This window comes from Athene noctua, chromosome 1, assembly GCF_965140245.1.
Source record: "Athene noctua chromosome 1, bAthNoc1.hap1.1, whole genome shotgun sequence".
Taxonomy (NCBI): Eukaryota; Metazoa; Chordata; class Aves; order Strigiformes; family Strigidae; genus Athene; species Athene noctua.
The window spans coordinates 104,876,558-104,904,416 of NC_134037.1; the positions used below are offsets into that span (position 1 = coordinate 104,876,558).

At 38.1% G+C, this 27,859-nt stretch overlaps 1 protein-coding gene across 1 annotated transcript in view; it reads right to left on the reverse strand.

Moving 5' to 3' along the window:
- The window catches only part of LOC141957671 (spermatogenesis-associated protein 7 homolog), a 38,642-nt gene extending 11,073 nt beyond the window's left edge, over positions 1-27,569 (reverse strand). The window contains exons 1-8 of the mRNA XM_074899573.1: positions 27,506-27,569; positions 22,737-22,829; positions 19,716-19,763; positions 6,576-6,697; positions 4,589-5,097; positions 4,344-4,485; positions 3,112-3,176; positions 2,405-2,476 (exon numbers count right to left, since the gene is read on the reverse strand). Of these exons, the coding sequence (XP_074755674.1) occupies positions 2,405-2,476; positions 3,112-3,176; positions 4,344-4,485; positions 4,589-5,097; positions 6,576-6,697; positions 19,716-19,763; positions 22,737-22,829; positions 27,506-27,566 (1,112 nt within the window). The 5' untranslated portion in view covers positions 27,567-27,569. The remainder of the gene's footprint in view (positions 1-2,404; positions 2,477-3,111; positions 3,177-4,343; positions 4,486-4,588; positions 5,098-6,575; positions 6,698-19,715; positions 19,764-22,736; positions 22,830-27,505) is intronic.
- Positions 27,570-27,859: the final 290 nt, after the last annotated feature.

The window sequence follows — 27,859 nt, forward strand, 5'->3', positions numbered from 1 at the left end:
TATAGGAGCTCTCTGACACAATATACTCCCCCTCTATATTTTGCTGGGGCCTAAGTGTCTCTGTTGCTACTGTCAAGTACTGTCCCACCACATTGACTGGGTGAAATTGCTGAGGGTACTGGGGTGTTAGGCAGTACTGCAAGCAGCCTCCTAGATTCATTTATAGCTGTTATTCCTTTGTCCAGAGTACTGCATTACTCAAATAGAACTTTTGAACTGTCTCTAGCCAATGCTTTTTAGATGTCTGAAGGTCATTTCCATAGTGTCTTTGTTCTTGGGCCTCTTTTCAGTAATATTTAAGGCAAACACTGAAGTGGTTGAAATGGTCATAGTTTTGTTAACTAGTTGTACTAGGGAAAGAGAGATGCCTTCAGAAAGTGCTGTCAATATATATTTTTTTGATGGCTATGACCAGCTTCAAGCAAAAGATGTACTCGTGGTGATGAGTCCTGGTAAAAATAAAGACCTGGCTGACTAGGGAGATGAGGTCTCCAGGTTCTACGATCACAACTCAGTTAAATCTAACCCAACAGTTGCATTTTCAGACATTAATAATCAAATGAAAATATCTGAAATGAGCTGGAGGGCTCAGCAGAGCTGTTTTGGTTTTATATTGTATATTTGAATTGGGAGGGCATTTATGATTTCAGCTGTAGAGAAACTGGTCTAAAGAAATGAAGATTTAAAACTATGTGTCCATCGTATTAATCCTGCAGCAGGTTAGCTAAGGCCATTAGTTGTGTCTTTTCTAGTCTGTCACAAAATCTATTTAGAAATTCAACTGATTTAAAATGAAAGGCCACTATTGATTGTTTGCTTTCATTCTCAGAGGAATTAAGCTCTGTTATAAGAGACTACCCAAGAAAACAATGGATGATTTTTCATGTATTTTTAGTAACCTTTATTTTTGAGGGAAGAGTGCACAGCATCTAAACAGCCTCCACCTAAAGTCAACAGAGAGTGGTCCTTTCACCCTACAAGCCTGAGCACGGACACCCTAGTGCCTCACAATGTTCTGAGTTGGCTTAATGTGAACACACACATGACCCCTGCTGCTGTTTCATCATACTGGTACACGTTTGTGTTCTATCATTTGGTTTCCACTATCTATAGATTATAGAGAAAAAAACTTATTTTCTGAAGGATACTAATACTCCTGTTAATGTGGAGGCTGACACACAGTAACTTTTTGAGGTTTCATTTTATTTTAATGTTATCATCTTTTTAACTGTATGTATGGGCAGGCATGATACTTATCAACCTTTTCAATGTGTGGTGAGTTGGTGTTTTTCAAAGCTACCACCGTTCCTCCCAGCATAACCAGAAAATTTACTTATAATTTGGGCCTTGCAGTTTTTCTGAAAAATGTTATACCTAGATGGAAGGAGGAGAACTCTTATCTTTAACTGATTGCTCAGAAAACAAACTAACCACTTATGTTAACAGCCAATTAATATATATATATATATATATATATATATTTAAAAGAGCCTTAGGGATTTTAACTGAAATCATCCAGATTGAAAGGGAAATATATTGGTTTGGAGTCAGACTGAGTTTAATTGATTTTAGGGCATTAGCACCTCTCCAGAATCAAAGCACAGCACTTGACAAAGACTGAAATCTTAAAAATTGGGGTTAAACCCTCTATCAAAGGAAGAGTTTCTCCCACTTAATATGCAGGCTGGGAAATGGCATAGGAAAAGAGTGCACAGTGTTGTCACTTTTAGCAGGCTTACAAACAGACCTGTGGTTTATCACAGCTCTCTAAATATTAGAAACGTGATAGATTTCTATTAGAAATGGGAGTGTGTGGTGTGTTTGAGACAGGATGTCATGTACGGAACATGAAACCAGAAAAGGATGCTGCAGTTAGATACTAGCAGCACTGGTGGCATTCAGCTCTAGCCTTTATGTGTGGATCATTAACTTGATAGTGCATGCATCCTAAAGAAAGTAATTATTGCAGTTATTTATTTTGCTCTTACAGAAGGGAGGAAGAACTCTAAATACCAAATCTTGCTATGATGCACTTTGCTAGGGAAGACTCATTGTAGCTCCATGGCTGGCTAGTTCAGGTTTGACTGGGAACTGGAATAAGACTGTTGTAACAATAATGTCTATCACCATACTATATACAGGAATGAGCCTGAGAACAGGGTCAGAGAACATGATGTGTCCATGTTTCTACTAGAAGTAAATGGGAAATACAAGGCTGGCTGAAAATATTTTCTGTTCAGCTACTCAGTCTAAATCATGACTCCTATAAAGTGCAGTCATAAAAGTATTAATCAAATTAAGTTTGACTTTAATGTCATCAAAACCAGCAATTCTTTGCACTGACTAAACAATTGGTCAAAATTTTGTTACTCAAGGGTATAAATAAGCAATGCGAAGCACTTACTCTTCGTGATAACAACTTCTAATCAAAATATCATTTGTAAGATCTTGAAGAAAGTGAAGACGCTCTCCTTCTCTATACAAACATACAAGCTGTCAGTATCTTTCTTTCACATACACTGAATACAAGTAAGGTTTACAATACCATCCGAAAAGGTAGCAGTTTCACAGTAATTAAACTAACTCAGATGAAGAATTTTGCCAACATCTCCAAAAGTGATGAATCTATTTAGCAGTCTGCATTTTTTAACTATTCAGGTTTATGCTTTTTTAAATGACTGATTTTTACAGCTCTGTTGGTCAACTCCCTAATTACTTTAATCAATTAGTTTCATTAATTAATAATATCTATGCTTCTTGTGAATAATCAGTTAAAAAAATAGTTCCAATGAACAAAGTGTAGGTATTAGAAGATAAATTATTATTAACATTGTTTATTTATTATTCACTTATTCTTAACATAATTAGCTTGCTATGGTAAGAGGGGATTGAGTGACACGACTCAGAAAATCTCCTCCAACTCTCTGATCCCGCACTTCTCAAGCAAGTAGCTGAATCCTGTATCCCTAATGGAGTCTTTTCTACTCACAACATATGCCACTGGTACCTGGCCCTTGTGCCATGTTTTCAATTTTCCACTAGATTCCTACTTCAATATTTTAATATAAAACTTAGAAATAGTTAAAAGGGATAAACAAATATATATCTTACTTTTCTTCAAGTTGTGATCCTGGAGAAAGTGGCATTTCAGAATCAGGAATCCAGAATTCATGGTTCTGCCCCAAACAAGTAAAGAGGAAGAGTAGATTTAAAAAAAAATGTATTATCTTTGTGTTAGCATTTTATATTTCCATTCAGAGCATGAGGGGGAAGAAATCTGATTTCATAACATATCAAAATCACATCATCATCATACCGAAGTGACATGCCAGCTCATGTGAAATAAATGTCTTGAGTGTCAATCACCATATAAATAAAGAAAAAGTATTATTATTAGGTAGGTTTGTGTTAGCAGAAATGGAAACAAGCTTGTATAACCTGAGAAAAATGATGCAGATGCTATAAAGAAAATCAGAACTTCTGACAAAATAGAAATTATTTGCAGACCTCATTCAAATAAGACAGCTTTTTTTTAAAAGGATGTGCAAAATACATTTGTATCTTTGAAAGAAGACTTGGAAAACCAGACAATGACTTTATCTTTTTTTGTGGATTATCAAATGAGAATAGGAACTTCTTTTGATAATATTGTAAAATGAAAGTTTTGGTGGCTGGAACAAGGCATGGAATAGTCCTATCTAGCACAGGGCTATCACAAATCATGCCTGTGGTGCCTTGACTGATCTGGGTATAAATTCAGCACTGATTCTGTAAATGAGCAAGTGGACCAAGGAATTGTACTGAACCTCTCTATCGTGCATTACTCTGGCTCCTGTTAAGCATCCCTTATTTTTAAAAGCAATAAAATTCACTAAATTATTCTCCCCTTCATCTTAAAAATCCAGGTGACTAATGGAGTGCAACTTCCAAAGTCTTGTATGGCATACTACAGTACTGACTGTAAGCCCAAGTGATTAGCACTTTGCCTGGACGCTTCTGGGCTCCAAGTTATTATTTGGATGGAGTGAAAGGCTGTAAATCAACCAAAATCTGAAATGACTGCTTGAAATGTTAAGAGTGCAGCAAGAAGTCAGTCAAGTAGGAAAAAACTCTTCTTTCAGAAGAGCAGATTTGTGTTGGAATACAGTTTTTCACATCGCATAACACCTCATTTGTGTTTCTCAGAGAGACCAGTTACATTAGCTGTTCCTGTTTTATTCACAGAAGTCTGTTGATCCTATCTAGCCACACATGCTAGATTTCTCAATTGCAATCTTACTGACTTCTCACGAGATGATTTAATTTTTTGGTTTTGTTCTTAACATATGCTCCATTGTCCTTGCTGTGTGGAAATGAGATGGGTAACTTCTGTATATGAACAGTGGGCTCCATTTTTTTCTTTGTAACAAACAGGGCACACCAACCTCAACTGGATGCTCAGAAAAGTGAACTGAATGTGGTCTCACATACACATCTTCTAAAACTCTGAAAGATTAAAATCACAGTGAAAAATGGTTATGCCTCAAATGATATATTTGAGAGCAAAATTGCTTAACTTTTAGCACTGATGTATAAACAAAGTAAGTACCTGTGCAACTCTCTTTTCTTTTCATTATTGATGTCTGCTGATTTAAGTGATGATCTGCCAGGGGAGGAGCTCTTTTTTTGGGGAGGAGGATTATAATACCTATGTTTTACAAGAGAAGATTGGTGTGATGTCCTTAAGATTCGAGGGGTAAAACCCTGCTTCTTTTCTGTGAAGTAAATTGAATGTTTGTCAAGGAGGTCCCCAGAATATGTTTTATTAAAAGAGTTTTGAAATGCCATCTTTCTGTTGCAACTGCCTAAACGCATGCGAGACTGCAGAAGTGGTGAAGCAGGTGATCTGTCTGTAATAGAGTTGTGAACAGGAGTCTGAGACAAAGCATGCTGTGCAGTATCGTGGATAGTCTTTCTTGCAGTAGGAGCTGGTGTCAGAGTCCTTGAAGTGAGCTTCTGAAAAGATACAGAGGGAGGCTGCTCTCTCTTTGCCCTGGAACAGTTGTTCTGACCAGATGTCAAATATAGTTGATCATTTTTCAATAGTGACCACCTCACCTGTAAGTTAAAGAATAAATTAACTGATAGAAAAATTGCAAAAGCAATTCACCAAAACCAGTGCCTCCTACAAATTGATTCACACAGAAGGAATTTTAAGAAACTGTTTTCTAACTGTCTCAAGTGGTTAAATGACTTGCCTGGTTTCAGGAACTGCAGTTAGGAGTAAAGCCACCCTGACACTGTGCAAGAGCTAGTTAACGAGTCCTTTTTCTAGTGTGGGGTTGTTTAGTTTTTTTTCCTTCCTTCTCTTTACAAGGTTGAAGTTGCTAATGACAAGTAGTCTTGGGAATTACAGAAATTCTGGTTTGCTTGCCAGGGCCCACAGAGGGAGAACAGGAGAATTTTTCTTCCTTGGACTCTGTGCATTCTCATCTATGGTACTGATGTCTCAATGGCAATCTCACAGCCCATCTTCAATGGCATCTTCTATTCTCTCAATTTGTATGCCTGTGCAGGTGTGAGCATGACTCCATCTCATGAGCTTGAAGTCAAACAGAACCACTGTTATCCTCACAAATACCATAGGTGAAATTGTGGCCCCCTCATTTTGCTATTTATCTCAGTGGGAGCAAGATTTTACAAATCAAAAAAATTCCTGTGTTTGGATTGGATGACATTCTTTAATAAACAGCATCACTGGTAATCTAGTGGTAAACCCACTATAATTCTTAACAAATAGAAAGTTTTCCAGTCTAAATATAGTCTGCTGAGGAATTTTTGCCCCAGAGAGACTCTAGAATGTGGCAGAATAAAATGTTTTGCAAGACTTTGTCTATTGAGGTGAGGTCTGTTGGCAGAATTTGGTGAAGAACAGACCCACTCACACTAGCATGAGGTTGTACAGTTTCTGGTATCTGGCACAATACATAGAATTGGGATTACTTACTTTAGGGTCTTGCTTTTACCAGTAAACAGCATTCTGAGATTCAAAGGATGCTGTAAAACGGTAAATTTATTGCATTGCATTCAGTGGGAATGCTAAGAAAATCATCGGGATTTAGTTATCTTGAAAATATTGTGTACAGAATCATCCTAATGTTTTCATACACATCAGCAAATTGTTTCAATAAATTCACCCAATTTTTTTTTTTTTTTTCTGGGCACCCATGTAATACTCTATTAAAAATTCTAAATCCATTTGCCAAAGGAGCAAAGAGAATGCTGTGGGTTTGTGAACATGCACATTCATGCTGGCAGTGCAGCAACACATTTCAGTTAATTCCATGTAGCCATGACATGGGTACCTGTCATTGTAGGCCATGTAGGTATAGCAACAGTTAGATGAGAGGATAGCTGCCAGTTGGCAAAACTGAGAGTCAAATATTATCTCTGTTTGACTAGACTATAAAAAGACACACCGAATAAACCTGCACTTAACTGCTGTGTTACAGGCACTCCCCAGCACTTCAGAGTACAGCTAACTTAAGGGGAAACTGGTCCCTTACATATGACTCAGTACTACCTGTGTGACTTACCTTTTGCTGTCTTGGAGAAATGCTTCTGGAGTTGAATGGTGAGGCAGGAAGATCATGTATAAGATCCTTCTTATATTTCTCAAGGTCTTGAATTAGTCTGTCTCTTTTCTGCTGATCCTTGTCTGTACATGTAAATATGCAAACACAACACTGTTTAATCAGTGGTCAAGTCATAGAGTATTACTCCACATTCTTCTTTTTGCCACTAAAGACTATTCTGTCTTCTCTTAATACCAAGTCGCAGACAGAGAAGACAATCACTCTGCTTTTTACAGTTGGCACTTGCTGCTTCCATGCTTAGCACATATCTGAACTTGAAATAAATGCAAGCAAGGACTCCATTATATCACTCACAAATTAAATAATGAGCTACTGGTGGGATAAGAGAGTATGGCAACATTTTGTTTCCACCTTCTGCATGCTCTTTCCCCTACCCTAGACAGAAGCTGAGGCCGGTCAAAACAGAAGAAAAGCTGAGGCAATCTAGTAAGGATGTAAGTCTATGTACTAATAGCTGAATGACCAAAGTCAGGCTGCCACTGTGGTCTGTGCAGACCGTAATGCCAAGAAGGTGTGATTTCTATATTGGCCTAACTCAGGCTGAAAAGAAGAGGGCAATGCTTCTGCTAGCACCTCTCATCCAAAAAGAACAGAAACGGACTTTGGATCTTCTGATCTTACTGAAAATATGCTAGTGAGAGTAGTAGTAAGAATTATTATTCTCATAATAAGCGTTATTTCTCTATATAATATGATATATTTTTATATATTACATATAAATATTATAAAATAATATTAATACATAGGTATAAGAAGGGGATATGAATTACCCAGGACCACAGAGGTCCACAGGAGCACATTCACAGACAATGCAAAGCCTCTCACAATTCACCAACTTTTGTCAGAACCTTGCTTTTAGCAATGCAAACAAGAATGATGCATGACCAAAATTCTTCTACCTGCTGTGTTCCTTCCAGGCATAGCTCTGAGAAAAGGGATATGCATTGTGATAGGTATATGAATTGTGATGTGAACAACACCTTTCTCTTTGTAGATGGTATATAAAAAATATTAGCCCCAGCAGTTCAAGCTGAAACTAAGGATTCATACACAAATGTCAGTAAAGTCAGATCCACTGAGGTCTTGCAAGCTGCATATGGCTCTTTCGGATTAAAAATGCAGCTCTGCCACAATTTCCTTGCCCTATGGAGCTCTGGCACGTGGTAGCACATGCCAGTACAGCCAGGCAGGCCAGCAGAGATGTGCTCTGCTCCTTCCCCTCTGGGTGCAGTTGCAGGTAATCCTAGAGGGCTAGCAAGGCTTCAGGTGGGCTAGTAAAAGGTGACTTCTGGCAGTGTGATGTTGCTTTGGTTAATACTGACTTATTCCTCACAAAATGCATGACTGATTCATGATTAGCCTAGAGCCCCCTTACACTGCTATTGTGGCAATGTACTAGAACTTAAGCTCACAATATGCTGCAATTTTTTTTTTAATGAGAAGCAAGTCCTCCTCCAAAGTGGTGTAATTGCAGCATGTCTCACCAGTAATATGACAGAATAATGCTTGAAACCTGGCAGAGCAGCACTTACTGCAGATTTTCTTTTGGAGGGGGAGATGCATCAACCTGAATTTAGTATTACACATTTCTGAGTTAGCAGAAGGGTTACAGGGCTTTAGTTAGTCTTAAAGTAATATTACTTTCGGAAAAGGAATAGCTGAGACTTTTTTTTTTTTTTTTTTTAAATCCCCACTTAGATACTGCACTAAACGGTTGGCTCCTCCAAAGTTTCTGATGGCTCTTGTATAGGGCACGCCATCTCTTGACAACTCCCCTGTAAGATGGCCTCAAGGCTGTGGCCCGGTCATTGAAAAAAACAGATTTCACTAACAGCTAAAACCAATATATAGTCTCCCGAGGCATGTAATCTGGCTTTCCAGTCTTGCATGGACATGAGTTCATAGCATCATCCTATTAAGAAAAACATGTTGACAATGCTAAATCCTATTTGGATGACTGAGAAGCAGGATTATACAACTCACTGGAACAAATAACAAAATGTACTTGCTCAATCGCATTCATACAGAGATTAATACCATTGTCTTTTATCTAGGTTTGTACAGTGCCCATCAAAGTACCCCCCAATTCTGATTAAAGACTTTGCACTCTGCAGTCCTATGAAAAACAACAGACAAAGCAGCTTGCTGTAGTGTCTGTGCAACAGTACCACCAGTCAGGATGCCTGGCTGCTTTCATGGCAGTGCCGATGACTTGTGAGGCCTTGGAAAGAAGTGACATTTGTGCCTCTCTGCTCTTCTTCTGCATGTGCCGTCTGTCTGTGTGCAGGTGAGGCAGGACAACAACTGTCTACCCAAGTCATGGCTGAGCCTTCACCAAGCCTTGCTAAGGACAAGCAAATAAAATGTTCCAGGTCAAAGAGCCACAGGTTTAAAACAGACTTTGTCTAGTATTTCACTGATATTTTTACTATAAATATGGGTTATAAACCTGTCACGTGGCATTAAGCCTATTCAGATAAGTACTATTTCACTGTATTATAGCTTTATGTTTTGAGTAGTTAGCAAAAGTTCCTGGGCCAGAATTTCTCACAGAAACTCTCCTTTCCCTCTCCTGTTAGATGCCAGGTTTCATTGCCCAGACTATTGGGTTTTGTATGTGCCTCAGCCATGTGAGGCGGCTCCTGCAGCACATCCTGGTTTGCTGACATGTCTGCTAAGGGATTTATGTGCCTCACCATCTTCTAGCCCTGTTCTCTCTGGTTTTTCTTTTCTCACTACTATTCTTTCTCATTCACATTCTTCCCTATGCACCTTCTCATGATTCCAGGGTTGCTGAGTCTCGCCTGATCCCAGGGCCCATCAGCTGCCAGTAGTGCTTCAAGCTGCTCCCTTTCTAAGCCACTTTCCTTCCTAAAATGACCTTGCCCATGGTGACCTGGTATGCTCCCCAGATGTATGAATGAAGGGGCTAAGAGTGGAAGTCATTCTTAGGTTTTCAGGTCACGTTGCCTTTCACATGTACTCCTTACAGATCTGTTTGAAAGTGAGCTATGGCCACGCCACACTGAGCAGCCTGGCCCAGACACATGGACTGCTCATTGACAAGAGCTACATAGGGAGAAAAGGATCACCTGACCATTCTGCCTTTATCCAAATATTTTCTAATAACAACTAGCAATGACCAAGAACAAAAAGGAAAATAACACACAAACTTTGTATCTAAAATGATAGGTTTAGGGATTTTTCTTTTTCTTTTGGAGAATGAAAAAATTAGACATCCCTTGCCTTCTGATCTCATGTCCTAGCTGAAGTGTTTAAGAACCAGCTGTATTTCACGGTTAAAACCATTACTGGGAGTAATTACTGGAGGGGGTGGGCAGCGAGCAAGGTTTCACCTGTGGAAGCATATCATGATTCAGTGTGTCACATGAATCCTCTCAGGACATGACTATTTTTATTCCTGCAACAGCCAATATCTCTTGGCTGCCTTTTTGCTGCTTCCCAGGGAATAGAAACATGTGGTATGACCAGCCTGCAGTTATTTAGGCAAATGTATTCAACAACCATTCTGTTAAATTCATTTATTTGCTAATTTATCATCCTTCCTACTGTGGCAGGTGTTAATTTATCAGTGCTATTGTACAAGTTCACTGACACTTGTCCTGGTGTCTGGGACTTGTCAGTGCAACAAAAGTACACAAAATAAAAGAGATTTAGTTGAAATCTGGTCTTTTTAAAAACACAGGAAGATTCAGATACTATAGCCCCCACTCTGTTCTCCTGGCAGTTCTTTTTGCTTGCCAGTTAATAAAACATCTTGTCTCTCCTTTGCTGCTGTGTGAAAGGCCCATGGTGGACACAAACTTACTCAACATAGTAGGAGCAGTTTAGCTGATAAGACTGGTCAATCAGAATGAAAAAAACTGAACCACTTTTAAAAATATTTTTATTTAAAAATCTAGTGCCTTTCAGTTCTATTTATATTTATCTTAAATAGTAAGAAGACCTGGCAAACACCTTAGACTGATTCCACAGCTGCCTCCTAAAGCAGAAGGTTATTTTCAGGTCTAAGAAAGAACATTATGGCCCAAGTATGAACACGGGATATAAAGCCGGAACAGGGTTCCCCTAAGTTGTTTACCAGATGTTATAAAACTCAGTGATTATAGTTAGAAATAGAACCCACACCTTGGCTCATGCCTTCGGTTTTGGCTCAGAGTGGGAGTTCTGGTTTAATTCCTACCAAGTGTTTTAAGAGAGTTGGCTGATGTTTAACTCCTGATGACTTTTGAAACAACAAGGAAGTTTCAAAGGACTGCAGGGAAAAAAGAAGAGCAAAAGTGGTAAATGAACTCCAGGATTATATCAGTCCTGAGCATAAACAACTGAATGGCTGTTACAAGACACAGATAAAGTAAATAATGTGAGCAACACCAATCAAAAAGGTTTTAAAAAAAATCACCATGATAACTGATAAGAAAAAAAGAAAGATTCTGACTGTGGTTGAGTGAGATTAAGGTGTTGGTTTAAAAGACTTCTGTAAGCTCCCTGCCTTTGTTCTGCATGACATTTTGACCAAGAAATTAGAACACTACAAAATTATATGTGTTTACAAAAGGGCTGACAGATCTGAAAATGGAATTAGAAGTGAAGACTCCTTGCAAGGCAGGTGTTTCTACCTGAGGATCATTTTTAATATTGTGTTATTAACTTATTTCTTTCAGTTATCTGAAAGAAAACATAAAATCTTTCCTCCTAAAGCTTGATTAACTACAGCTGGGGAACTTGTGAATAATAAAGCAGTGGTTTACTGTAACGAAGTGATCTGCATTGCTTGACAAGATAGATGTAGGCAAGCAGATGTAGGCAAGCAGTATACTTTTCAGCACGGATAACAGAACATCTCTTTTGAGAAAATGCAGACTCTTACTTAAAGGAGGTGAGTCTTATCAGGGAATCAGTGCTGCTGAAAAACCTTCATACCTTCTCCTAGACAAACAGCTGCCTGGAATTTCCCACAGCGACCATGTAGCCAAAACTAGTGTAATATCATTGCCCGTAAAGAGTGGAAATCTCAAGTGTAATTATAATGAGCCTTTACTGCAGTTGCCTTTGACAGATGGATGGTTGCTGCTGGAATTATATATCCTGCTCTAAAACTTTGCTACTCAAGAAGCATTTATAAATTGGGTAAGATGTAGAGAAGATCCATAGGAATGATGAAGTCTGGAAAACACTCTTCATGGTGACAGATTTAAGGAGCTGAATGTACTTAGTTCCTCAAAAGGGTGGTTAAGAGATAACTTTATTCTAGTTTACAAGCACCTACAGACAGAATAGAAATTCAACAATACAGTTTGTCAAACAAAGATTTACCAAGACTGGACAAATTAATCCTAAAAGAAAGGCATATGTTCCTCATAGCAAGGTAAGTCAGCCTTTGAAACAGTTTAGTGAGAAGTGGGATGTAAGTAAGTAAGGTTTGGACATCTAAACCCTTTCTCCCCACTCTGTAAAAGAGCAGTGAATGGAGAGAAGACTTAGGGAAAAAAACATGCTATGTAACTGCAGCAATTTATTCTTGCTGTGTCTATGAAATTCTGAGGTACATGTCAGTAACCATGGATCACCTATCATCCTCTGTGAAATTTCATTTTTTCTCCATTTTTACTGCTATTGTTAACTGATGTGATTGCAGAGTTTTGGCCAGTGCAATACAAAGGGATACAAGGACGGTTACTCACAATGTTCGCATCTATGGGCCAAATACCACAGTCTGCACTGGTGATAGTCTGTCTGCTCTGGGGACTGCTTGTTTTGGCATTTCAGAGCAAACAAGACCATTCCTTCAGCAGAAACCAGTGGCAAGTGAGGCTCAATTGCTTAGATTTTATTTCAGATGCTCTTTGCCATGCTAGCTATCATTACGGAAAGCCTATGTTGGCACATTAATCTAGAGCGCATGGGTGTTTTTTAAGCCCCAAGCTCTGATTCAACATTATTTGTTTTCAGCAGTATTGAAATGCCACAACACTATCAAGTGAGCGGATAGCAGCAGTTTTATAGGGAAAGAAAAGTCTGTGAAATGTCAGATATGCTCAGGAAACATTGCCGAGCAACACTGCCTGTTGTTGTTTGCCATGTTGTTTTCTAATCCCATGCCAAATTCTGCACATGTGGGTGCTCACGCTGACATTAACAGGAAATTCCTCAGGAGGAAGGCAAGAAGGAATCAGCTCTTCATAATAAACCACCCAGTCCAGCAATATTGAACTGCCTGAAATCTTTGACTGTAACCCATGTCTGCTGTGACTGGTTCTGCCTTATTAACAAATTCATGGACATCAGTGGAGGTGACAGCACTTGACACAATTCCTTCATAGAGTGCAGCAAAATAAAGAAAGAACACATTCTCTTCTCTTATTTGAGAAAAGACCAAATTTAGCATTTGTTTTACTTATGTAGAGGAAGTCTATTTTTCTTAATCTTTTAGTGAGTATAAATAAGATATATTTAAATGGTGAGGTTCACGGCCCTATAACTACCACCTGTTCTTAACCTCTAAGTATTCACAACTTCCTGCATAAGCAAGTAAAAGCAAACTCTGACACTTAGAGCATCTTTGATTCTTGCAGCCTGTTTCTCATCTAAAGCATGTCTCAGCACATTTCTGATACAGACCTTCCTCCCTCCCTCGTGTCAGTACAGATTTATGGTGGTAATTTATACTGTGAAAAGGTGGCCCAACAGAATAATATATCCAGCATTACTGCTTTTGATTTTTTTTAAGATTCTAAAAATTACTAAAAATTGGTCAAACCTCTAGCCAAGCTACAGATTTTCATGTCTTACCTGAAGCTGAGAGACAGCAGGTGGAAGGATGCTCTGTTGTCAACTCTGCTTTGTGCCAAGGAGCAATCGAAAACTTTTTCTAGAATTTCTATTACATCGGCAATAGAAAATTTCCTACAGCTATGTCACTTGTTATTTGAACTGATTCTATATTTTGTGGTGAAAAGATGTTGTTAGTAACACCAGAAATAGAAGTCATAACATCTGTCTGCAGATCACTGACAGGAACGTACAAGCCTCTAGAGGGATAAGGCACTTTTTTTACACTGATGCGGCAACGGAGGTGTTCAAGAGGAAAGGAATTCCAGAAGTTGGAATACAAGGGAAATGTCAAGATGCTTCATCCCTGTTTAAAGTACTGATTGATTGCTGACATATGCTGCTTTCTCCTTTGGCAGTGGACTAGGAATGCAAAGTTAAAACAGTCAGTGCACAATTGTTATGACAAGAGTCCTGCTCTGTGCATCCTCCAGTATCTCCCACTACCTTCTTCCTCCCCTTTTATGAATACTCCTTTCAACAGCACTGGCTCTGAAATTGATGGGAAAGATGGTTTTGTGATTAAAGCACTGCGATAGGACTTAGAAATTATCATTTAATTCCCAGCTCTACAACAGGCTCCAGTGTGATCACAGGTATGTTAATTAATCTCTGGTGTCTTAATTTCCTCCCTGAAAAGAGGATGATAGCACACATTTACTCTGTTCTAGCTGGCACATCATTTTGGGTGGATATCCCCAGAAGATAATCTTTAAACTGTGCAGTGTCTACCATAAAGGAACTCAGATCCCAAATGGAGCTGCTAGCATAGCATAGAATTCAAAGTGTGAGAAAAAGAATTTATGAACCAGACTAGTTGTTTAATCATCGATAGCTGAATGACGCAGTGTAGTCATACATTTGATATTCCCTTCACTGCAGCTCCCTTGTAATGGTGATATACACATTTATTTTTTACAGACTGCAAAATTTATTATTAAAAACCATCTCACTAATGCTCCATAAACTTGCAATGATAGAAAATTGATGTTTGCATATATAAACACATTAATTTCCACTGATTGCTAAATGATCTATTCAGTTGCCTAAGATTAGTGACAACTAAGATTCTATATCTGTAAGGATAAAATTATGTTTATATAATTGACTGTATAGATTATTCACACGAACTGTAGATATGCTGCAATTCTGTATGTCTTTGAACTGTCTAGAGAAACAGCTTGTTCTTTTTCACAGGTGTTACAGTCTTGAAAGTCACAAAGCAACTTCATTTGAAACTGGATAAAGCCTGAATGGAAATTATTATTTTGACTAATGTCTGTCTCACGTAGAGAATTAGAAAATGAAAAACACAGATTATAAAGAGACCACTATGTGACATATCTAAGCACTTAAGTATCTGCTGGTACACAGAAAAATAAAATTCCCCTTAAAAAAAGCTACTATTTTTTTCAACTACTAAAGTGTGTGTTTCTGCACATACTTGTATGTGCATTTGGGTTTCATATTTTTCAAAATGAGTCACAACATGTGGAGCAATTATATGATCACCACTCCGTAAAAGGCGAACAAGAAACAATCACATGATCTCATGTACTTATCTATAATATTACATGTAGTATAATACGTCTTGTAATTCCTTTTGGGTAGATATATGTACTGTACTCCTAAAAGTGCAAGGGGATCGTGCAGAACACGTGATGGTCTGAATAGCTCATCTTGCCGTTGTAAGCAGTTGACCTTGGTTTGGTAATCAAATCATAGCTCAACAGAGAGAAGGAATTGATTTGTCTTAAGACCTAGATCATGGAGACCTAAAGGTGTGCCCAGAGAGCCAGATTTACTTTAGGTCTTCATTCAGGAGCTTTGTTAACTTGAGCAGAATGAGCCTGAAGCACCTGGCCACTTCCTACCACAGCTTCACCATGCTGGTGTGCTTATTTTGCTGGACTGCTAATGGAAGCAGAGCAGATAATGCAGAACTAGGAGAATAACAATACATGAGAGTAGGCCTTGGTGGAGTCGATCTCATTCCTGGAATGGGAGAATAGGAAGGGAATGAGGGCATGGTGCTGTGGACCACCAACGCTTCCCTGGATTGGGGACTGAGTCTGTGATGGAGCCACAGAGCTGAAATTTAGTAAGGGATTTTCAGAAGTGCGGGGCCAACTAACGATTTGGGTGGCTCTTTTTCCTGTATGAAGTGTAGCTTACCTTTATGGATTCCCCTGTTTAAGGCTGGTTTTGATTAATCTTTCATGAGTGTTAAGTTTTTCCTACTTTCCTGCCAGCTCATCTGGGACAGCTTCATATTCACATCAGCCAAGGTTTCTGCTCGTCTTACTGAGCTGATCAGTCTCAGGAGATCTGACTCAAACTTGGGCTCTGTGAATCTGGGACAGAGCATCATAATATCATGGAAATAATGGTTGGAAGAGACTTCTAGAGCTGGCCATGGGAACATCGTCTCATGCTTCCAAGATCCAAGAATGTAATTCAGCTCCTTATTATTAATTAATTGTTAATTATTAATCCCTAATAACTGAGAATTTTGGAAGAGTTCCTGGGTGCCACAGGTATGTTTAAGTCTCAGGCTCAAGGCTGTATAAATAAATAAGGTATCTGACTTAAAACAAAATTATTTTGAATTTTCCCTTTTTTTAAAAAAATGTATTTTTTTCCCCCACAACTTTCACATTTCCATTGGAATAGAAATTCTTCTATGTGATTGTTAAGACACTCTTCTGAAACCTGGTCACTGGTGTGTTCAGCAGCATATTTTATGCCATTTCCATACTTGTTAGATGCTCTTTTTAGCAAATGTGGCTTCTGCTGAGAGTAAAAAATGTAAATATTCTCTTAGTCAGACATTTTCCACACTGGAATGGACAAGGAATCACTGTTTTCACTGTAGTTTCATAAGTCATACTGCTCTCATGACTTTTAAAACATCTCTGCTTAATTTTATCTCCAGAAGAACACTTATGATCATGAAATATATCTTCCATATTCCTGATCTCTGATGCATCTCCAGCTAATATATCTAGTTTTAAGGCAGACACATGTTTCCATCCTTCGATGAGAGCTGAAAAATGAACCATGATTCTGAGCATGAGAACACCAGAGATGCAGTCTTATTGCTGCAACAAAGCCAGCTCCCTGTTGGAGAGAAACGACTGCTCAGGAGGCTTACTGTTAGCTGTTTCTCCCTAACTCTTGTCATGAGTTTGTGCAATTCAAACAGTATTTTGAATGTTACTCTGACAGTAAAAAGATGCATCTATTATTTCACCCCGGGATCCAGTGATAGGATGTGTGGGAATGGTTCAAAGCTGCGCCAGGGGAGGTTTAGACTGGACATTAGGAAGCATTCCTTTATTGAGAGGGTGGTCAAACACTGGCACAAGTGTCCTAGAGAGGTCGTCGATGTCCCAAGCTTGTCAGTATTTAAGAGGCATTTGGGCAATGCTATTAACTTAGCCAGCCCTGAATTGGTCAGGCAGTTGGACTAGATGATTGTTGTAGGTCCCTTCCAACTGAAATAGTTCTGTTTTCTCTTCTCTTCTCTTCTCTTCTCTTCTCTTCTCTTCTCTTCTCTTCTCTTCTCTTCTCTTCTCTTCTCTTCTCTGAAACTGATGAAAGCTGTCACTTGTAATGCTTTATAAACCATATTTAAAGGTCATTCAAATATTTTTAATATGAAACTCAATTAATTCAATTACACTACCCAACTGCAATATTAATAACTTCATGAAATAAATCTAAACGCAGCAAAAAGCCCGATGAAGCACCAAATTTAAAACAGTGCCCTTCTAAACACCAGAATTGAAAATCCAAGATATTCCTAAAGACATTCAGAAGAAAGTTGTATACATTGCACGTCTCCCACTTTGCCTATACAGTTCTTAATCTGAAGCGTAACAGCACAGACAATTTGTAAAATGATGCATTTTCAGATTGTCAAAAAAGCTAATTACTTGGTGTTTTATCTACAGTGCATTTATTCTTAAAATGAAACAAAGTATTGCACACTGTATTTTCTTCTGTCTTTTCAGAGCTAATCTTTGTAGCTGTTTGAGTTTTTCTCTTTATTTTAACAGGTTTGTATATGTCTGCATTACCACCGAGTGACCTGAATTTTCTTCTTGCAACCTACCATTGAAACGTGATATCCGACATGTTTGGAAAACAAGGTTACACCTGTCTGAGTGTATGGACTGAGAACAGGTAAGATATTATGCTGCATCAGAATGTGTATCTGTCAAGTTCTGATAAATCTCAAGGTTTTAAAAGCACACCACACTTAGTAACTAGTAATAGCAATAGTGGGAGATTGTTGTGGGAGAAAATTTTACATGAAAAGAAGAAAATGCTGTAATCTTGTACTAAGCAGAAAATTAATTTTGTCCTATTATTCTAGTAGGCTGGCAAACCAGCCTTCATTTATTATGTGTCTCTGAATATGCAAATGATAAACAGAAGCCTATTTTTGAAGGCATAAAGTCATTTTATACTGCTCAAATTATTTGCACATCAACCCCATTAGCAGCAACTGTACCTCCATTGTGCTATTGCCCTACTTAACACTTTTGAAGACACAAGTTCTGATGCACCTTTTCATTGTGACTTGTAAATTTTGAGTTTTATCCATTGAGGGATAAAACTTCTTTTGCCAAGACCAACATTTCTGGAGCTAACCTGACAGAAAAATGACTTAGCTGGTACATAGTATCTATTAGTGAAGATAAATATTGAACTAAAAAGGTGATTTGCATTTCTTCAGTGGTCTACTGACAAAAATGATATTGGGTCCTCACTTTCTCTGACTGAGAATCTCATGTTATGGCTTCTGTGTGCACCAATGTGGGCTTCTAAATTAACAGAAACTCCACCCAATGGTACAATCCTGCTTAGCTGTGTAAGAGGAATACCTTCCTAAGAAAGCATTATAAGAAACACAGATAATGTTTCCCTCTGATACATCATCTAGGAAAACTTGCTATTGTAGCTAACGCAGGTAGCTGAACAACTTCTGTGTCCTCTTGATCTTCTCAAGTAGGTGAGATGCTACTCATGTACTTCTATGCCAGGATCACCGCTCTGTCAAACTAACTTTCTCAGAAAGCTTTCTGTGGCATTCTTTCTGTTACTACAGCATTATTTTCATAAAGTAATTTATCAAAGATACTAATTTTAAAATTATTATATACAAGCACTGGAAAAAGAAAAACATACTGCTAAGTATGAGGAGTTAAAAAAAAAAGAGAAGGAAATATTGGTTGTGATGCGTTATGATCCTGAAATTGTTCTCTCTTGCTCTTCGGTACTGAAGATCTCATATGATACATTTTTTCTGAATCTTTACAGGCAAGAGTTATGTTTGCCTTCTTGACTTTTGTGTATCTTGCATCCCACCATTGCCTTTGAGCTATCTTTGCTTCCAAGTCCAGTATACCCCAATCAGAGCAATACTGTAGATCTCTGATACATGCTTCCAACTATCCATGAACTGTGGAAAAAGAAAAGCTTTCTTTTTACCATCTTTTAAAATTTAATTTTAAAATGGGGAGTTTCTATGTAAAAAGGGTTTGTGCTTCCTTGCACGTAACTATCAAACAGAGAAGCAGCCTGGTGAATGAAGGAAACTAAACACATTTCAAAGTGAATTCTCCGTTTCCAGGGAAAAGGATGAATGTATTGTTTTTCATCAATCTTCCTTTCAGAAAAGGAAGGGCAGGAAAGACTCTGCCTACACACTGGGGACTGCGGGTTTCAGCCAAGAGGTGGCGTTAAGGTGCAGTGCAATGTTCGCTTACCAAACCCCATTCATGCCTCAAAACCTGTTTTCACTGTAGTATGCCTGATGCCCAGAGATACACGAAGCAGTTAAGAAAACGAAAAATACGGTGTAGATTAGCAAGGAATTCAAAGGGACGGTGATCTGAGTTTAGTCTGTAAAACTAAAGCAATTTATGCCTCCGACAACCATGATGCTTGAAGTATATGTATGAGTCCCACAGTCTGCAAGATAGCATCTATCTGTGCAAACATGAACAAAATGCTAGACACAGCTATTAAGTTAGATATTAGATTAGATATTAGATACTACATACTATTATCTTAACCACAGTGATGCACATTTTTGGCATGTATATGCCTCTTCAGAACACCTTCATCATAAAAGGAGACAAGTATTTCCAAACCAAACAAATGGAGTCAGAACTATTTTCAAACCAAACCAAGACAAAACAAAACTAAACTACTCACATTTAACACTGGTGTGCAAACTCTTTGGTGCAGATGAATCAACAGCAGCTGTATTAACAAAATGAAGGTTCAATCCAATAATATCCACTAATATCACAAATAATCATATGAAAATGAATAGAGATTAAACTGATCATCCTAAGGTGTTGAATTCCCTGTGGGAATGTGGTATCAGTCTCCATAATATTAGCATTATTAATAATGCAGGTCTACAAACCACCAAATCCCATTGTTTCTCCAGTGATGTATACTATTTTCTTTCTATTTCCTATTATCTTTGCAAATGGTCAGCTCTCAAAAGCTAGCATAGCTTAAATGTAGTGAAGTTAGTTGAGTCACACCAGGTATAATTACACCCACTGCAATTACACCAACTGATGATTTGACCCCTTGTCTTTATCTCGGTAAAAGTATAAGATCAGTGCCTCAGCAGTGCTGCTGTTGGTTCGGTAGCAAGCCTGGGTCTGAATTTTGTGGCTTTTGCCCATCTCTATTTAGGTATAGAAATAAGAGTGGGTACAGCTACATTAATTAACCTTCATTTTAGTTTACTATTTAAGAAAAGGTGTACTAATTTTGTATTGGCATCTACTGCTACCCAGAAAGTTTCTACTTCAGGGATGAGTAGCACCGCTGCTATCAGCCAGGGTAAATAACCAAGTAATGCTCAAAGAGTGAGATTCAAGTTGTCCCTAGGCTCAAGGTCATCAGTTCTTCATCATCTTTCTAGTAATAGGGGTTATTTGATCATACAATTACATAGGCAGTTTCATACACAGCATTTTCTGTAATTCGGTCATTTGGTTTTCATTGTAAAAGGTTAAATCAAGCGAGCTTCAAGGAACTGTCACTCTACTGCTGCACAGTCTTCATTAAGTCATGGGTCCATACAGGGGATTGTACAGATGTTGATGGAGCTGTATGTCTGGTTGTATATACCTGGATATAACTGAGGTATATGGGGAAATACTATTTTTGTGTGGAGGGAAGAAGAGTCACCTAGGAGAAGTTCAATATTCCATTTTCATTAGAAGGACAGTGACTCCATTTCCACCCAAGATGCTTTGTGATTACTGCCAAATGTCACAACAAATTGGAGTTTGTACAAGTGTTCCAAATGAAGTTTCAGACATGCAGGGCTAGATACTGTCTGGAGTGAGGCCAAATAGGTTGTATTTAAAAAAAGCAGCTGTATTTCAAAAAGATTGGAGAATATTTAGAAGGATACTGGAGAAGGCCTTTAAACAACCCTAACTAGATTTTTCAGAGGCACAAAATCCTATCATCTTCTCTAAGGATGTACAGAACATGTGGCAAGTCAGCATTTCAGAGTACCAAGATATATACAGAAGAGAACCTTGATATCCTCAAAATACTGCAGTTTTTGATATATATGCAAAAGTTTAGATCTACAAGGAAAACTTGTAGAAATGATGAGGCACTATAATAAGTAAAATAAGTGTTTTAATATTAAAGATTCCTGTTCTAGTATGCTCCAAATCTAAGAACTGTAACTTCAGATGGTGAAACACCTAAGAATTAGAAATTTTAGACACTGGAAATTTTGATTAGTAACTACTGTGAGAAGCTCTTTCCAGCTTGACTGAATTCTGCTGCAGACAAGAAGGAGTGACATCTGAAAAAAAAGAAAATTGAAACCTGCTTGGGAACAAAGCATTTGGCTCCTTTATGCCAAGAATATCTTCTGTGTATTTTCTTCTAACCTTGAAGAATGTAATAGATGAGGACTGCAAAACATCTTTGTTTGTTTCCTTTTAGTTTTTGATCTTTGCTCCCTCATTTAGGCTTCACCAGCTGAGAATAAAACAAATTTCAATTATATATGGCAGTCTTTGCTGCTCTTAATTGTTCTTGATGCTTCTGTATATTTATGAGCAATGCACTAGGCTGTGAATTCTAAAGCCCTTAGAGTTCACTGTTTCTGTGACATTAGCCATGCAAAAGCAAAAGTCACTTAAGTACGAACGTATACAGCAGCAAGCCAGCCTCCAGCTCCCAGTATGAGTGGGATGGTCATGAACCACGGCACAGCGGAGGTCATTAAACTTTTAAATAGTGGTTCTGATATCATGATAAAAAGGTGTGCTAGATTTGAGCTAGGTAGTTTAAGATGAAGCACTTGGCACTGCGAATTGATTAAAGCATTGGGTAAAAAATGCATCAGAAATCTCAACTATTGTTCAACAGCTGTGTGTTATTATAAAGCTCACTGCATGTTACCAGTGAATTGTTTGGTTAGAAAGCCTTGGGAGCCCAAGGACGGGAAGTCTGGCAGTAACCTAACTATGGCTATGACCATTCAACTCCAGTTTTCATCTGCACCTGAAGCACCAGAAAGTTCACACAGCTCACAGCTCCAGACAACCGATGGACAGTTTTTATTCCAAATTCTCTTTCTAGCAGTTTGCAGCTTTTTACAGGAGGGAGAGTATTTGAAGAGTGCTCTCAAGCATGACTGCATGCTAATGGACTTCCCTGCAGGTTATTTAGTTCTGATACTGTAGCTTTCAAAACATCAAAGCTGTAACCTCACTGTTACTCTTCAGTGGTTTCTCCCAATTAAACAAATAACCTGCCCTAGTTCTCATTTTACCTTTCCTTTTTGCCAACTGCCATATACATCTAAACAGAAACAATTATTCAAATAACACAGGGGAATTAAATAGTATTTCCCTTCCTAACATGAACTTGTCATTTTGTAAAAGAGTGTGACTCTGTAGACTTTACGCCTCTCAACAGTTAGGACTGCTTCTCCCAAGACAAGGTTACGGTTCCGATCAAGTGTTCTACAAATTTCCTCTTTTAGGGCACACCATGTTATGCCTCACTTTTAAATTCTCCTACACCTGCTGAGTTAGTGACAGGGAGAGGGAGGAAAGAAAGGGGAAGAAATTCAGCAGCCAGTCAAAACTGAAGGCAATCAGTATACCCTTGACTATGATTTAATCTTTCAGCTACATAGATATTGTAGCTGATGTAGACATTAAAGACTGTATATACCTTTGGCAGACATCAGTTTCTTGTAATGAGCAACCATGTGATCTTGAACGATGTACTGGTTGGAGAGCTTGCAGGAAGTTCCAGGAGAAAAAGCTGCAAGAGGGAAAAATCTTTGTTCATTCGAAAGGGCAAGAAATGTCTCAGGCAAAAATGGCTCTGAAAATGTGTTAATATTTATTCTCTCCTGCTTGCAATAAAATCAAGTCAATATTCACTCATTTATTTAAAAAAGTAAGGGTAGCACAAAATGTAACATGAAAAAGTGGTAAATTATTCTCATTTTGCATGTTTTTGAATACCTGAGAATTATGACTTGCAATAAGTAATGTATGAGCCTTGGATATTATAGACTTCTGGAAAATAATAGAGGATCTCACTGTTTAATATCTGATATAATAAAAAGCATTCACATTTTGAAAGATTTAATACTAGAGAGTAGGACAATGTACTGTAAAACAGCATATGAATATCTTACCTCTTGGTGATACCAGGCCTAACTCTATTACTCTGTAGTGAGGAAAATGGACAGGATAAACATGAAGACAGAGGTAGGGCCAGAAAAGTAGCCAGAACATGGAGCAGAAATGTGTTGCGCACAGACTGTCCATGACACTCCTGTGAATCTCTAACCCACAAGACTTCTCAGATTAGAAAGAATTTGTCTACAGAGGCAAATTCTTTACGGAGACATAAGTTCATTAGCCCAGGAAAAAAAAGTCAGGAAGCAGATAAGCATTTACTTATTTTAAATTTTAACCTGGTAGAGTGGCTGAGAGACATAATTTTCTCTCAACCTGTTTCCAGACAAAAACAGTATTTCTGGATTCCTTCTGAATTCATCAGACAGGTTATGTAGATAGAAAGTTGTTAGCAAATGACATTTAAAAATAAACAGAATACTGGAGATCGGAAATCTAATGTGCCTTTGACCTTCCATCCACAGACCCAGAATAGCTCTTACACTGAGATAATCAGCCTATCCAACCTATTCAGATTTGGCTTTCTGACACAATGAAGTAAATGACTGTTTCGTCGTTCATGTCCCCAGTGTACAATTTCAGTTAATGACTTAGTTTCAAAATTTTTACTGTGTTTTGAAAGAGTAGGAGATATTGGGTTGAGAGTCTGGGAATCAATCCTTCTAACTTCGATTTGGCTGCTTTCTTGCTGTGTTGCTTTTTCTTGTCTAAGTGTCTTGCCTACCAAGTGAGAGAGTGCTACAAACTGTTTTTCACTGCCAAGGAGTTTGACTACATTCAATTTATTGTGTCATCTTTTGAACAGGCACCGTAAGAAAGAGCAGGACAGAACATCTAATGCCACATTAGTTGCTTCATTTAGTACTATTTACTAATGGGCTCCTGCAAGTCACTAAAAGCCTTCCAGAAGGGCATTGGTGTGAAGACTCGCTTTCAACAGCCTGTCCAGGAGCAGCATCACATGCCAGCATGTCCAGCTGCAGAAAGGTGTTGTTTCTTCAGCTCCAGGGCCATCCATTCTGATTGTTCATTGAATACATAGGCACAGCCAGAGGGTTTACACCATGACACAAAGAGGTGCAGAGACAACAACAGAAATAATGACCCTGTTTGCTATAAAACAGTGGAGAACTTGGTACAAAATGATGACCAAACTGCATTTATCTCATCTCATCTCAACTGAATTTAGCATGAGTAGTTCAGGTATCATGATGAAATCTGATACTTTAAGCAGACAAATATAAAGCTCATGAAATTTCTAACCATGAACTTTTACCATGTGACCAACTTCAATCAGGGAAACCACTCATGGCTCTCAGTACCATACTTAAGAAATCAAATAGTTAAAATCAGTACTATTCTGTTTCAAAGCCTGTATGTCTTGAGATCAGTGGTTGTTCACTTCCAAAACTTTGAAAACTTAATTTTTTTCATGAATTTTGCCAATTGTGCTGTAACCTCCTGTTGGCAAAAGCAACTGGAACAAGCTCTTCATTAATATCCAGCGCCATCCCTAGCTGCTGTTAAGTGGGGCTGCTCTGCTGAGTTCAAGGAATGGCAGTGCCTTAAACCACAGCAGCTAGAGGCTCTTGTCACGAAGGAAAATAGTATTTTGGGAAATGCCCCAAATTTTTCCCTGATTGGCAGTGACAGCCTGATTTCAATATATGCAGTGAAAAAGACTACATGACAGAAGAACAATGTGATAATCCAAACAATATCTCAGGATTAAAAAGGGATGGAAAATCCATTTATAAAAAGAACATTCTTCTCAAAATGAATTACCGCCTCAAATTTGAAATGCTGAAGATATACAAGGCACTAGTATTTTAATCTAATTTTTTGTCTTTCATAAAATCTAACTCTATCATGTGTCCAGAAAATTTCTAACATTGTGCAATAAGCAGCATTGCGGTTATTCCTATATAAGGAAAAAAAAAAAAAAGCAGCAAATTATTTTCTTTGCCAGAGACTTTCTGTTGAACTTTGGCAAGTCATTTTGTCTGTGTCTCAATCTCTCTCAAAAGAGGACATGAAAAAACACATCCATTTCTCAAAGAAGATATTTTAAGGATAAAAATAATAAACCGGGGAGATTTAGCAGGTGTTCATCTAAGTATTTCCTACCCCTAGAGAGGGTGATCTTATTTATGCTCACTGGAAAGTTCACACTTTTTAACAGATTTTTCTTTTGTTTTCTTTTACATCTTTGAATAACTTCAAATTGAGGGAAATGTTAAATAGAAATTCTCCAGGAATTTTAAGTAGCCCTGTTATGAGGCTCTGTTCATGGGGCAAACACACGTCAGGTCTAAGTGAAACAGACCTTTTGTGTGCTGTAAAGACAGGCAGAGTTCTCAAGCCCATGTTTGAACAGAATCAAACTTGCGCATTTTATGCTCTTACATAGATCTCATTTACCTGCAACATTTAGCAAATTGCTTTATCCAAGTTTTCAACATTTCAGAGTTTCAACATTTTTTATATATGAACACAGATCTACCTACAGAAAGTTGTCTTCTTTTGAAAATATTTTGAAACTCTGAGTACTGCTGTACTTTCAAGACATTTACATCTTGCTTCTATATATAAAGGCAAGATCTCCAGGAAACACAGATGCAAAAACAAGCAATAAAGAACAGTGACAACTCCCTCAACACTGACTCTTTTTATTTCCTATTTTGTAATGACTTTCCTAGTAATTTATTACAGTCCTGAATGTGTAGTTGTATGCTGACTAATTTACCTAGTTTCCACTGATTGAATTGCAAGAGATTACTTCTGCAAATCATGTCTAGAGAATATATCATGTCCAGAGGTATAATGTCATATCATAAGTCCAGTCGTAGCAGTATTAAAGTTTGACTGATACACAATGACAGTGATAAAACATGTCTTTTTACATGTAGCTGAAAAACAAAAATATGCTTTTGAAAAACACAAGAGGTGACTTTGCTCCTCACCAGACTACTAATTCAAAGCCACTACTTTTTGCCTCTTATAGGAACAAGAACATATCAGCTATTTTACTCTTTAAAAGACTAGTATAACTGCAGTGGTGCTATACTGAAAATAGGTTATACCATTGCCAACTGCTAATTCCTACAAGTGGAAATTTCACAATGTGTGGATAAAGCTACTTGTACTTACAATCAACAAATAAAAACTGTTCAGTGACACTAAGCCTCAGAAGCTTGGAAATATTAAATCCTTATCTACCCTTCACATTACTGATAAATGGGAACCATCTCTGCAATGCTTTGCCTTTTTTAAACTGATAGAAGTATCTATCTAGCATTGCAAGGAAAGAGCTATCTCAAACCATAAGCAGTAGTTCACAGTTACGGTCCTGCATCTGTTTGTCTACTTTCTCATCTTGTATTTAGAGCCTAAATGTGGAGGGGAGAGGGACCACCTCTTTGCTCTGTGTTCGTCCCATGCTTAACAAGGTGGAACATTTGCCCATGGATATCTTCAGTGCAGATACTATCTTAACCAATAAAATAATCTCTCAGCAGAGTGGCCCAGTCAATAGCTGACTAATGTTTTGCAGATCCTCTTCCTTACGTTCAGCTGCAGAGTTATCTCAAGCTGCTCCCCTTCTGGGTAAGTATTTCTGCCTATTTTCAGCTACAGAAAGCACTGGCAGGCATTGAGATTTGGCTTCTGCTCTGAGCATCTAACAGAGGTGTCTCTGCTTCTGTTCCCTTCAGAAAATACATATATATCACTTTATACAGGCAACTAGTATGACAGACTGCTGAGGTGGGGACACAGTAGATGTCCTTCTCTCAGTCCTTTGGGGTTCCTTTGAAAAGATGGGAAGAAGAGGACAGTAGAATAACACCCTCTTGGGCCATGAAATGCAGCATTCCCTACGTACAGAGAGTAAAATGCCTCCACCTGCAGCTGGGCTTTGCCAAGGGAGAAACAAAAGACAAAAAGAATAAAAATGGCATGTGGTGGTATGTTTGCCAGCATCTAATTAAGGACTGAAACTATATGGATCTGGAGAAGGTATGGTGGAACAGCATTTCCAAGAAGGAAAGATTCAGGCAGAACAGCTTTCTAGTAATTCTTCTACAGGTGCTCAGCAAAGATCCTGACCAGGAAAGCTGCTTGCCTGAATTAAGAAGGTGAGATTTTTGTAACAGCAGATATTAGAAGCATTTATCTACTTTGTATTGTTTCAGTAATAAAATATAAACTTTAAAAATAAACTTATATTTAAGCTGTTATTCTAAAATTGGAGCACACAGGCACCTCTCAAGTAATAATTTGAATACTTACGGCTACTTTTGAGACTCAAGTGTCCTCTGAAAGGTCCCATCATGGAGTACATGGGCACCATGGCTATCTGGGACCCTTGATAGGGAAGGAAAATGTATGAGTTGCATATTATGGAAACATTAAGAAACATGATTACCCTTCTGCAAGTCCTATGGGGATTACAGAAAAGTCATCTCCTGGCCAGAAATGCTACATTACAACCGATGCAGGTATGAAGACTATAAAGATGTAGCGAAGTTATGCAGGGAGAACATTAGGAGAGCCAAAGCACAGCTAGAGCTCAACTTGGCTACAGCTGTTAAGGATAATAAAAAATGTTTCTATAACTTTGTTAACAGCAAAAGGAGGATTAGG